This window comes from Oncorhynchus kisutch, linkage group LG12, assembly GCF_002021735.2.
Source record: "Oncorhynchus kisutch isolate 150728-3 linkage group LG12, Okis_V2, whole genome shotgun sequence".
Classification (NCBI taxonomy): Eukaryota; Metazoa; Chordata; class Actinopteri; order Salmoniformes; family Salmonidae; genus Oncorhynchus; species Oncorhynchus kisutch.
Window position 1 is genome coordinate 37,571,490 of NC_034185.2, and position 13,660 is coordinate 37,585,149.

At 45.8% G+C, this 13,660-nt stretch overlaps 1 protein-coding gene across 8 annotated transcripts in view; it reads right to left on the minus strand.

Annotated features, from left to right (window-relative positions):
• Positions 1-13,660, minus strand: part of LOC109900966 (ena/VASP-like protein) — a 68,639-nt gene that overhangs the window by 44,044 nt on the left and 10,935 nt on the right. For 2 of the 8 annotated variants that reach the window (XM_031837486.1, XM_031837485.1), the window contains exon 1: positions 7,091-7,880. The exons of 4 other annotated variants lie outside the window; for them this stretch is intronic. In XM_031837486.1, the coding sequence (XP_031693346.1) occupies positions 7,091-7,200 (110 nt within the window). In that variant the 5' untranslated portion in view covers positions 7,201-7,880. Of the gene's footprint in view, positions 1-7,090; positions 8,078-13,660 lie in introns of those variants that run through there. 2 more of the 8 variants (XM_031837487.1, XM_031837488.1) reach the window with 2 other exon arrangements.

The following is a 13,660-nucleotide window of genomic DNA, read 5'->3' on the forward strand; positions in this document are numbered from 1 at the left end:
AGAGAGAGAGAGAGAGGGAGAGGGAGAGAGAGAGAGAGAGAGAGAGAGGGAGAGAGAGAGATACAGAGAGACAGATGGAGTGTGAGAGAGAGATAGTGAGGGTCAGAGAGACAGAGAGAGAGAGATAGTGAGGGTCAGATAGACAAAGAGAGAGAGAGAGAGAGAGAGACAGAGAGAGACAGAGAGAGACAGAGACAGAGACAGATGGAGTGTGAGAGAGAGAGAGAGAGAGAGAGAGAGAGAGATACAGAGAGACAGATGGAGTGTGAGAGAGAGAGAGAGAGGGAGAGAGAGAGATACAGAGAGACAGATGGAGTGTGAGAGAGAGAGAGAGAGAGAGAGAGAGAGAGAGAGAGAGGGAGAGAGAGAGAGAGAGAGAGGGAGAGAGAGAGAGAGAGATACAGAGAGACAGATGGAGTGTGAGAGAGAGATGGAGGGAGAGAGATAAAAACAACTAATATGCAGATGGAAAGAGGCCCAACCCTCAGGTTTTAGCAGGAGGATAAATGGGTCTGATGAGAAAAAGAGCATCCTCCTCACTTCTCTCTCCTGGTCTGTTGGAGCGCCTGTGGAGCAGACACACACACACACACTTCGGAAAAGGTTAGATTTGCTCTCTTGGCTGTGTGTGTGCTCCTGTGGTGTTGGCCGATGCTGGTTGTCGTGGTTACCTGGCATTATTCTGGGATGCACAGCCTCCGTCACCATGGAAGCCAGGCAGGCGCAAAACCCCCAGAATCCTTCACAAAGGCTTTTCTAAGGCGTGTACTACTCCTTGACCACCTTTTAACCCATATTATTTCCATCACACCATCTATCGCTCTCTGACTCTCTCTCTCTCTACAACCATCACTCCCTTTCTCTTTGTATTTCTGCCTCTGCTCCCTTCCTCCGTCCTCTCTTTTGCTTACCCCTGCTTTTCTCACCATCCCCCACTCTCACCCCCCACCCCCCCTCTCTCTCCCATTTCCTCTCTCCCCCTCTGATTTCCCAGCATGCATTTTCCCATTTGAATTCCTCTCAGATTTCCTCTTTCCTATTTTCTATCAGTCCCTTTATCTCTAATTGTCTCTCCTTCCATCACTCTCTCTCTCTCTCTCTGTACTAATAACCTGGGTATTGATCCAGCTGTAGAAAGCTGTGTCCATTTCCTGCTTAGTGGGAGTCAGCTGACACACTCTACTCCAACACACACACACACACAGAATCACAGAGCGAAGAGGAGGGATACACCCCATGCACACACACACACACACACACACACACACACACACACACACACACACACACACACACACACACACACACACACACAGCTGACAAAGTGCAAGGGAAATCACAATGAGCCTACAGTATGCATCCGTTAACAAGGAAGGACAATACAACAGACACCAGTGGTTCAGTTAGTGGTTTAGGAAACATGAATACAGCTAAAGGGGTTGAAATTATTTTGTGAAAGTAAAGCAGACTTGAAAGACTTGTTCATCTTTTCACAGCGTGATGGTGATTTCGGCGTGTTTCTCCAATGTGTTGGAGATGAGAGGATGTGCCGGCCAGCAGGCTGCAAACACCACGCAGGCAACTGGGAATGTGTGCCACAGACTCTCTTTCTCTCCCTTCTCGCCTTATCCCTCCGTCTCTGATAAGTCTCCCTCTGTTCGCTCTCTTCTCCGCTTCTTCCCTGTTTGTCTCTCTCTTTCTTTCTCCCTCAATCCCCCCGTCACTGTGCTAACAGTATCCTGACTGAAGCAGTGACTGACTGCCAGGGCCTCGTCCAAATCAAACAGGAGGGAAGCTATTATCCCTCCGACCACAGAGACCCATGCTGGACAGCAGTCAGAGGAAAACCACATTGCATGCTGACTTTTCCTTCGTGCCTTTTACAGTAATACGAGACTGAACTGTGTCTGAATAACCTGTAGATTTACTCAAATCCCTCTAGCCAAGTGCGTAAAGGTGCTGGTTCTCACAATTGTACCACAGCAGGGATCATGTATTAGAGGTGGTATTGTAAGGAATGCCAGTACTTAAGTAGTGGAAAATTCAAGGTGGTGGTTGTCTGTACTTCTACTGCAACCACTGCTCTAACCCCTGTATCTGTAACTTACTGTAGCCCTCACTGTAAATTACTGTAGCTACATAGCCCTTCTGCCTTAGCTGTAATTTACTGTAGCTACATAACCCTCCTGCCTTAGCTGTAATTTACTGTAGCTACATAGCCCTCCTGCCTTAGCTGTAATTTACCAACGCTACATAGACCTCCTGCCTTAGCTGTAATTTACTGTAGCTACATAGACCTCCTGCCTTAGCTGTAATTTACCAACGCTACATAGACCTCCTGCCTTAGTTGTAATTTACTGTAGCTACAAAGCCCTCCTGCCTTAGCTGTAATTTACTGTAGCTACAAAGCCCTCCTGCCTTAGCTGTAATTTACTGTAGCTACATAGCCCTCCTGCCTTAGCTGTAATTTACTGTAGCTACATAGCCCTCATGCCTTAGCTGTAATTTACTGTAGCTACATAGCCCTCCTGCCTTAGCTGTAATTTACTGTAGCTACATAGCCCTTCTGCCTTAGCTGTAATTTACTGTAGCTACATAGCCCTTCTGCCTTAGCTGTAATTTACTGTAGCTACAAAGCCCTCCTGCCTTAGCTGTAATTTACTGTAGCTACATAGCCCTCCTGCCTTAGCTGTAATTTACTGTAGCTACATAGCCCTCATGCCTTAGCTGTAATTTACTGTAGCTACATAGCCCTCCTGCCTTAGCTGTAATTTACTGTAGCTACATAGCCCTTCTGCCTTAGCTGTAATTTACTGTAGCTACATAGCCCTTCTGCCTTAGCTGTAATTTACTGTAGCTACAAAGCCCTCCTGCCTTAGCTGTAATTTACTGTAGCTACATAGCCCCCCTGCCTTAGCTGTAATTTACTGTAGCTACATAGCCCTCCTGCCTTAGCTGTAATTTACTGTAGCTACATAGCCCTCCTGCCTTAGCTGTAATTTACTGTAGCTACATAGCCCCCCTGCCTTAGCTGTAATTTACTGTAGCTACATAGCCCTCCTGCCTTAGCTGTAATTTACTGTAGCTACATAGCCCTCCTGCCTTAGCTGTAATTTACTGTAACTACTAGGGGTGTGAACATTTAAACGTTAAAATGTTTAAACTAGGTTGGGATCCTTAACGTTAAGAAAAATCCCTAACCTGAAACACAATATTTTCTCCTCCCACATAATTAACATCACAGTGCAGTTATCATAAACCATTATTTTCCATGTTATAGCCTAACTAGACTATATGCCTATAAAAGCCTGGGGGAAGTTGTGTAATTTAAAATAAAACCAGCGAGGGAGAGGCAAACTTTCGGCTACTTTGGTGAATTTGCAAGACAATTAAGACATTGCGAGATGCAGATCACCAAGACATACAGTGCCTTGCGAAAGTATTCGGCCCCCTTGAACTTTGCGACCTTTTGCCACATTTCAGGCTTCAAACATAAAGATATAAAACTGTATTTTTTTGTGAAGAATCAACAACAAGTGGGACACAATCATGAAGTGGAACGACATTTATAGGATATTTCAAACTTTTTTAACAAATCAAAAACTGAAAGATTGGGCGTGCAAAATTATTCAGCCCCCTTAAATTAACACCTTTTGCTGCGATTACAGCTGTAAGTCGCTTGGGGTATGTCTCTATCAGTTTTGCACATGGAGAGACTGACATTTTTTCCCATTACTCCTTGCAAAACAGCTCGAGCTCAGTGAGGTTGGATGGAGAGCATTTGTGAACAGCAGTTTTCAGTTCTTTCCACAGATTCTCGATTGGATTCAGGTCTGGACTTTGACTTGGCCATTCTAACACCTGGATATGTTTATTTTTTAACCATTCCATTGTAGATTTTGCTTTATGTTTTGGATCATTGTCTTGTTGGAAGACAAATCTCCGTCCCAGTCTCAGGTCTTTTGCAGACTCCATCAGGTTTTCTTCCAGAATGGTCCTGTATTTGGCTCCATCCATCTTCCCATCAATTTTAACCATCTTCCCTGTCCCTGCTGAAGAAAAGCAGGCCCAAACCATGATGCTGCCACCATGTTTGACAGTGGGGATGGTGTGTTGCTTTTACGCCAAACATAACGTTTTGCATTGTTGCCAAAAAGTTCAATTTTGGTTTCGTCTGACCAGAGCACCTTCTTCCACATGTTTGGTGTGTCTCCCAGGTGGCTTGTGGCAAACTTTAAACAACACTTTTTATGGATATCTTTAAGAAATGGCTTTCTTCTTGCCACTCTTCCATAAAGGCCAGATTTGTGCAATATACGACTGATTGTTGTCCTATGGACAGAGTCTCCCACCTCAGTTGTAGATCTCTGCAGTTCATCCAGAGTGATCATGGGTCTCTTGGCTGCATCTCTGATCAGTCTTCTCCTTGTATGAGCTGAAAGTTTAGAGGGACGGCCAGGTCTTGGTAGATTTGCAGTGGTCTGATACTCCTTCCATTTCAATATTATCGCTTGCACAGTGCTCCTTGGGATGTTTAAAGCTTGGGAAATCTTTTTGTATCCAAATCTGGCTTTAAACTTCTTCACAACAGTATCTCGGACCTGCCTGGTGTGTTCCTTGTTCTTCATGATGCTCTCTGCGCTTTTAACGGACCTCTGAGACTATCACAGTGCAGGTGCATTTATACGGAGACTTGATTACACACAGGTGGATTGTATTTATCATCATTAGTCATTTAGGTCAACATTGGATCATTCAGAGATCCTCACTGAACTTCTGGAGAGAGTTTGCTGCACTGAAAGTAAAGGGGCTGAATAATTTTGAACGCCCAATTTTTCAGTTTTTGATTTGTAAAAAAAGTTTGAAATATCCAATAAATGTCGTTCCACTTCATGATTGTGTCCCACTTGTTGTTGATTCTTCACAAAAAAATACAGTTTTATATCTTTATGTTTGAAGCCTAAAATGTGGCAAAAGGTCGCAAAGTTCCAGGGGGCCGAATACTTTCGCAAGGCACTGTATGTCCCTACCTCGCCCTAGCCTGCCTGCTCTTTCTCTCTGCTAATGACACAAGTGTGTGTTCAGTCTGTTGTGTGTAGAACATCCTAGTTTAGGAAAGAGTGGTCTGTGCACAGGCAGCAGGAAGGCTAAGATGCACAGTTCTGGTCTCCTAGTGATGGAAGTTAGTCCCGCTTCAGAAAAGGCATGACTTTACAGACTGTTGAACTCCAAGTCTCCAGGGAAGGTTTATTGTCGGCGTTTAAAAAGCCGTAGTGTCGTCTACCCTAACAGACAAACAAACATGCCATAGCCGAGGCGCTTTCAAGGGGCCACATACGATTATATCTGAAAAGGGTCATCGATACAGTCGATACCGGTAACCTACTGTAATTTTATATTATGAGACAGAAACCTACCCCGCGATCCGGTCCCACGAATCGCCTAAAATAGTATGTTAAATAACGCGATTTAGCAAGACATTGTGTAGAAAGATAACGCATCTATTTAGCCTACCATGAAAAAAACAAACAGCATAAACAACACAGCAGTACATCAATCAGCAACGTTTATTGTCGTCGGGGAAACAATAGCACATTATATGCCAGAACAGAATAGGACTGTACAGAGTCAGTCTTCTGACGCAGCACCTTTTTTAATGGTCTGAAAAGTCATCAACTATCCACGTGACTGTTGCTGCGCTCTGTCTGTTAAAGGGCTGCGGTAGATATAACTTCATTGCCTGAGTCTACCGGTCAAACACACGTAATAGGCCCACTATTCTGCATTATGAATTGACGTGGAATTGTATATATTTTTCCTTCAAATGTGTTTTTTGATAACCGATCAAATAAATGTCAGTTTAAACGGTAAAGAAGAATTGTCCAGTTGTCACATCCCTCGTAGAAAGATACCCTCTGGGCCTGGCTATGTTAAAAGCTGCTTATCAGAGGGAAAACTCAGTGAGTCTGTTAAAGCTGATCTAATCATCCGTTAGAGAGGAGAAATCTGACCAGTGATCACACACCAGATTACTACTGGGCGAAACCTGAAACCATGGACGGATGGAGGGATGGCTGACACAATGATAAATTACTGATTGCAAGGATAAAGGGGAAGAGTGTTTGGGTGCCAGACAGACATAAACTTGATAAAGATGGTGCCCGAAGACAAAAAAAAAAACACTGCACAAAACATTGAGCATGTGTCTCAGAGCATTCTGCAACCATGGCGACAGTGGCAACATCAGGGAAGGATGCTCCAACGCACCATGGGAGCTGCAAGCGTTTACGAGGAGAAGAGAAGGAAGAGAGGAAGAGGAGGAGCAGCAGGCAGAGAGAAAGGAGAGGGCAGACGGAAAGAACAAAGAGCCCCGGTCTCTGCCACAAACAAGCTACAGCTACAACACACACACACACACACACACACACACACACACACACGCACACACACACACACACGGCTGCAGCCCTCAGAGACAAACACAACACAACAGCACCACTGTCATCATCCCAGCAGTCTTGGCAAGCTTCTTCACAAGGCATCAATGCCTCCTCCTCTCTTCTCTCCTCTCTTCTCTCCTCCTCCCTCATCCCCTATCAGGACCTAGACATTGACTGCACAGCTTACACATTAACATTCTACCCCAGCCCCTCTGCAAGGACAACCATTCACAGCTGGCACATAGAAACACAATGTATGGAACAGAACTGACACGGCTGTCCATTCCACAGGATAGACATGTACATTCATTCTGTACATTGGATGTCTACTTATATTTATCTATTTGCAATCCCATCAAGGACCCTGCTCTCTAATAGACACAGGGCTTGGCTATTGGTAGCTGCAAATCTCTACTGCATAGGCAATATGATTATGAATGATGTCATTTGAGATGTAGCCAATAGGAAAGTAGATACCAGCTTGACTGTGCTACTGTATGCTGCTCTGTTACTATTGCTCATTGCAAATTGGCTGTGGTCCTCCCTAATGCGCATAGCATTACAGTATTACTGTCTCCCCAATGGTAACCTATCCAACCCAGTGTAGCGCAGCATCACAGTAACCTACCCAGTGTTACCCAGTAGCCTACCTGACTTTAAACTCCTGCGCTGTGACCTGGACCTGGGCACCAGCAGGCACAGCCTCAGTACAGTAGATCTGAGGGAAGTAGAACCGGTGGGACTGCACGTTTATATCCATGGTGCTAGCTACCTCACATCAGACGCACAGCACAAGCCCAGCTACAGGAAAGATTCAAGGATTTATCTAGTTTCTCCGTGTCTCTTCTGATTCTTCTTTCCTTTCCCCTGGTCTGTCCGTCCAGGCTGTGGCGTGAGTTAACGATAGAGGTCAGAGGTTAGCGATGGCATCCCAGTAATTCCCTCTCTGCGTCTCCGCACCTAATGGGGTTGCCGTGGATTCACAGTCACAGCAACGGAGCGATACAGCCGGGCTTCCCCCTCTCTGCCAAATACACAACACCCCCCTTTCCTCCCCTCTCTTCACTCGATCACCTCTGCTGGCTCCTCACAGACACACGAACCTATTTCTCCAGTAACAACACAGCAATTCACATGGAGCAGGACAATAAATACATACAAATGAAAGAACAAAGACGCGTCCAATGACAACGCCTCGAGGAAAGAAAAGGACGCAAACAAAACAACTCTTTTGGGTCCTTTTTCACCAACGCATCTTTTGCCACAGCAGATATTTTAGATGAGGTGGGGGAGAGAAAAAGAGGAGAGAAAATAGGAACAGAGAAAAAAGGGAATAAATGAAAAAACGATAGAGCAGCTCAGAGTCTGAGAGCACTGAATGAGAGACGAGAGGAGAGCCCTTTGGGTTTTTTGCCGGTCGAGTGAGTGAGCGAGAGAGCGAGAGAAGGGGAGAGAGAGAGAGAGAGAGAGAGAGAGAGAGAGAGAGAGAGAGAGAGAGAGAGAGAGAGAGAAGGAGAGAGAGAGAGAGCAGTAGAGCAAGAAAGGGTTGCGGTAAAGTGAAAGAGAGTGGTAGAGCGAGAGAGAGAGAGATTCACAGTGCTGTGAGGCGTTGCCCTCACACTGCCTCTCCTCTGCGTGTCTCACTGGATTACAGCCTCCACTTCCATCCCTCCATCCCTCTCTCCCCTCCTCCCTCTCCCCCCTCCCCTCCCAGCTGTGATATGAGCAGTTGGCCGCCAGCCCCAGAGGCTGCTGGTCCTCTACTCCCCCTCCGCACATCCCTCTCTCCTCTCCTCTTCCGGCGCTCTGATTGGACGGAAACAGGGATGCGTAAGCCCGCACGGAGCGAGGGATGAGGAGAGCCCATAGTAGAGGAGGAGTGACTGTTGTTAATTCATCCGATGGCTCCCGTCTTTCTCGCTTCTAATTCGAGGTGGCATGCCAGGGTGAGGTGGAGCTACAATACACACACACACACACACACACACACACACAGCTTACAAACACATACCGGTGGGTAAATAGAGATACCAATGCGTCTCTCGTTCAAATAAATATCTGAACCACAGATATATGGAAGTATGGAAGTATGGAAGTACTGTACACAACCTCCCATTGCCACATTGCCATCCCAAATGCCTAACAAGTGAAGGGTAGTCCGTTCAGAAGGGAAACCCCGAGTGTGGCTGATTGCGTCAGCTGATATTACACCAATTGGGTTCACACTCTAATTACACACGGTCTATTCAGTCTACCAGCACTACACACGCGTCCTCCACGCCGGAAGTCACGTGCTTGCCGTGTTGCTATGACTAGCGACCACACTCTGCACCAGCTGTTTCTGATATCCCACCACCGCCCCCAGCCTCCACCTGTCTGGGTTTCTTCCATCGAGGGATTTGGGTATAGCCTATCGCGCTCACTACTTCATATCACGCTTGGCTCTGGCAGTGAAGCTACCCTGAGGGAGCCCTAATGCCAAACCACGCAGTACTATAGTGTCGAAGGAATGGTAAAACGCGCACGTCGTGTTTTCTTTCTGAACTGACCGTACTGCGTTTCTTAGACGTCACACACCCATTTAGGTATTTCGACCGCACATCCCGTCCATTTCTGTCGACGTCACTCACTCTGGTTGGAAGCGAAAACGACTTCAAAAGAGCCTGCGGTAAAACCACTGATCGGTTTAACACGTAAGTATCCATCCCATGTTCCAGAGGACCGTAGAGGTTAGATTATATATCTGATATTACCGGGGAGAGCTCCATCATCTCATCTGCGGCTCAAATATCAAACCACCACACTAAATCCCTAGGCTGCATCGACACATTCCCCCGAAAGGGAAAACAGAGGAGGAATTCATTCTATTCCTATGGAGACAGGTTCCCATCTCTTTCAACAGTATTAGTAGCACTCGTCTAATTCTCTCTGTCATGGACCGTTCGATTATTATTGGTGGTTGATGTGGTTGAAGCATTAAGGCGGAGTACAATACAGTACAGTGGGAATGTTTCTGATCAAGCAATTGATTCTTATCAGTATCCTGTGATTCTTATAAACAGAGATACAGTCTATTTAACTCAGACAGCATGAGGGCACAAGGCCAGACCCAGATGCAGACACGGGAGGCAGATGGTTTGAGTCTTTGATATTTATTACATCCAAAAGGGGTCGGCAAGAGAATGGTCGTGGACAGACAAAAGGTCAAAACCAGTTCAGAGTCCAGGAGGTACAGTGTGGCAGGCAGGCTTGAGGTCAGGGCAGGCAGAATGGTCAGGCAGGTGGGTACAAAGTCCAGAAACAGGCAAGGATCAACACCGGGAGGGCTAGAAAAAGAGACTCGAAAATTCAGGAGCACAGTGAAAAACATGCTGGTTGACTTGGAACATACAAGACGAACTGGCACAGAGAGACAGGAAACACAGAGATATATACACCGGGGATAACAAGCGACACCTGGAGGGGGTGGAGACAATCACGAGGACAGGTGAAACAGATCAGCGTGTGACAGAGTGACTATTAGAAGGGAGCCACTGGCTACCAGTCGTTATGTGCCTGTAGTACAGGGACTGTGACTTGAGTCTGTTGTTGTGTCTGTGCTCTGAAGAGGAGTTCAGGTCAATAAAACCGAGAGGCTGCCCCCCTTCACCAAACTGCTCCCCTGACAATAGGCTCCTGGAATAAATGTGTTGGTCTCAAGCAACACACTGATTCAGACAGAGTACAGAAGAAATACAGCATTTCAACCACACTGGTCCAAGCCGAACCAATCCAATCCCTCTGTCAGTCTGCCATCCATTCTCTATCTTTATTGAACTAGTAGCAGTAATATCGCCCCAACTAGGGCTGGGCGATATTCAGCATCATCAATACTGGTATGGAGCCAAATACGGGTACAGATTTATACAATATCGTCTTTAACAATATGTTGTGACAGTGCTAAATTAAATGAAAAGGTCTATAAACTGGACTACTTCACTAGAACTTTCATTGCTCAGAAACAGAAAAAAAGGGTCAAATATACACCATACTGTCAAGAATGTGAAAAATATTGTGATATGATGTTTGACCATGTCGCCCAGCCTTAATTTCAATCATTACTGGTCTTTGTCAGGCAGAGTTTTCATCAAAGCTGAGCAGACAACCTCTCTGTCCAGTCTCTACCATCTCTGTCTTTATTGAGCTAGTAGTAATGCAACAACATTTCAACCGAGCTGAGCTGAGCAGACAGTGTGCCATGGACACAGGCTGTGTCCAATCAGAACCTGGTGATCTGTGACTGCTGACACAATGAACTCTTCGTGAGGGCATTATCTAGTCTTTACTGTCCATGGTATGTGTGTGTGTGTGTGTGTGTGTCTGTCTGTCTGTCTGTGTGTGTGTGTCTGAGCGCTAGAGTGTTACTATAGCAGTCAGACCATTCACATACCGCAGGGAAGACAGCGTTCTTTTTTATGTATATTTATTTTTTCAATTATTTTGGGGGGATTCTTCTGTTCCCCACTCTATAGTCAACTAATTCAACTAATATGGCACTTTATAAAAAAACAAAAGCAGTTCATACAGTCTCATAGATCATCAGAATGTTATGATGGGGGAGATGGCCTTCTGTCCAACACAGGGGAAGGGAAATAGGGAGACCTAGTCAGTTACACAACTGAATGCATTCAACTGAAATGTGTCTTCTGCCAGAAGGGAAGTGCAGGGCGTGTGTGTATGTATGTGTGTACAGACAGCTGTCCCTAAGCTGATCCTTGATCAGGTTTAACGGCTCTCTCCAAGGTCAGAGACCCGACGAGCGTGGGATTGGGCAGGAGTGACAGCAGCAGCAGCCAATCAGATCCATCGCCTCTGCTGCCAATCAACACCCTGCCACAGCTGATTTGGCAAGCGCTCTCACATGGGGGGGGCAACGTCAGGTTTAGAGTGGACGCCTTCTGCTAGTGCTGTTGAATCCCCTGCACTGACAGGAACCTTCCTTCCTATCTGCTTCATTCATTATATTAATGGCCTCACTGTATTTAATGGCCTTGTTCCAACACTCGCAAGGCTAGCAATGCTTTATTAGTGTCACGCACGCAGTGCTTTGTAATGCCCCACATGTAGAAGCATAGCGAGTCACATTCCCTGTCATACAAACAAGCACACACACACACACACACACACAGTCAATCGTAATCAAGACAGTCACCACAGGCGCAGTTTTACGAACACACACATGTTTACTGTAGGCTACACAGCTTCAGAAATTCAACAACAGTTTTCATCATTGACTAAAGCCTCACTTCACAACAGACCAAACACCAACTGTACAAGGTCTGCAAAGTGTTTGTTATCAAGGATGTTCTATTAGAGCTACTACCGTTTCTCAATGCTCTACACAACGACACCGAACGGACAGAGGGCGGAAAAGGAGGAGAAATGTCAGCCTTACCCGTAATCATCCAACGAGTACATGGCCTCAGAGAGGAGAGGCAATTCTTAATGAGATGCAAGGAGGGAGGAGAGGATGGAGGGGAGGAAGAGGGGATACAAATCTGACAACGGTCAAGGAGGCCAATGCCGCTCCTCTCACCCCGATTCCTGACATATACACACAGATAGAGACAGAGAGAGAGGAAGACAGAGAGACAGTGACAGAGAGAAAGAGAGCGAGAGAGAGACAGAGAGAGAAAGAGAGCGAGAGAGCGAGCGAGAGAGCCAGAGAGAGAGAGAGAGACAGAGAGAGAAAGAACAAGAGAGAGAGCCAGAGAGCCAGAGAGAAAGGAAGTAAAGGAGAGGGAGTATAAAGATCTGTGACGTCCCTTGTCTTCTTGGGTAACTCACACATACTCATCCTCTCAGTGGATTGAACGGACTTGGTACACACAGACACACAAACTGACACACACTCTCTCTCTCTGACACAAATGCACACATAGGCCTAGAGGATGAATCACACAAGCTGATCTTTTTAATTACCACACACTGCAGGGAGCTGGCAGATGGGATATAGGGAAAGTGTGTGTGTTTGTGTGTGAGAGAGAGAAAGAGAGAGAGAGAGAGACAGAAATGGCTGTTGGAAGGAGAGGACCAAGATGCAGTGTGGTAAGTGTCCATGTTAGAGTTAATCAATAAGCTGAACACTGAAACACACCGTACGCACAACCGAAACAGTCCTGTCTGGTAGAGACAGAAAACAACTACCCACAACTCAAGTGGGAAAAACAGGCTGCCTAAGTATGGTTCTCAATCAGAGACAACGATTGCCAGCTGCCTCTGATTGGGAACCATACCAGGCCAAACACATAGAAATGGAAAACATAGAATGCCCACCCCAACTCACGCCCTGACCAAACTAAAACAGAGACATAAAAAAGGAACTAAGGTCAGGACGTGACAGAGAGAGAGAGAGAAAGGGGGGGGGTCATTTTCTCTCATTCACTAAGACTTGATTACCTCTGACTGTTCTCTGTGGATTATTCTGACACAATACACTGCAAATGTACAATGCGCTTTTACGATCAGAGTGACAAGTTACAACGTATATTTGTAGCAAACAGAGTGGAGAGATAAAAATGGCTACATTGGACCTTTAACGTGCTATGCTGCGTCAGTTGGGCTTTCTTTTCAAAAATGGCTAGGTAGGTAATTAAGTAATAAGGAGGTGTGGTATATGGCCAATGTATCACGGCTAAGGGCTGTTGTTAGGCACGACGCAACACAGAGTGCCTGGATACAACCCTTAGCCGTGTTATATTGGCCATATACCACAAACCCTCGAGGTGCCTTATTGCTATTATAAACTGGTTTCCAACGTAATTAGAGCAGTAAAAATAAATGTTTTGTCATACCGTGGTATACGGTCTCATATACCACGGCTTTCAGCCAATCAGCATTCAGGGCTCAAACCACCCAGTTTATAATTAACGTTAGTTAATTAGCTAATGTTTAAGATAAGAGTGCATCAGGTCGTGGGAGACCAAACCGATCCAAATGAAGCATGCATAACCGATTCAACCTTTACAAAAAGCCAGTTCACTAACGTTTTTTACTCATATTCATACATCTGATCTGTTGCGACTGAATTGGTGCGTTCTCTCCTGACTGAGTATGACATTGACCTGCAAGTCAGATAACATCTGTGTGCACAGTGCGGAAGACGCAGAATCTCATGCCAACGAGAGGTAGGCCTAGTGATGGAACGTTAGGCTCTTTTAACTGACTGATCTTTTGGACTC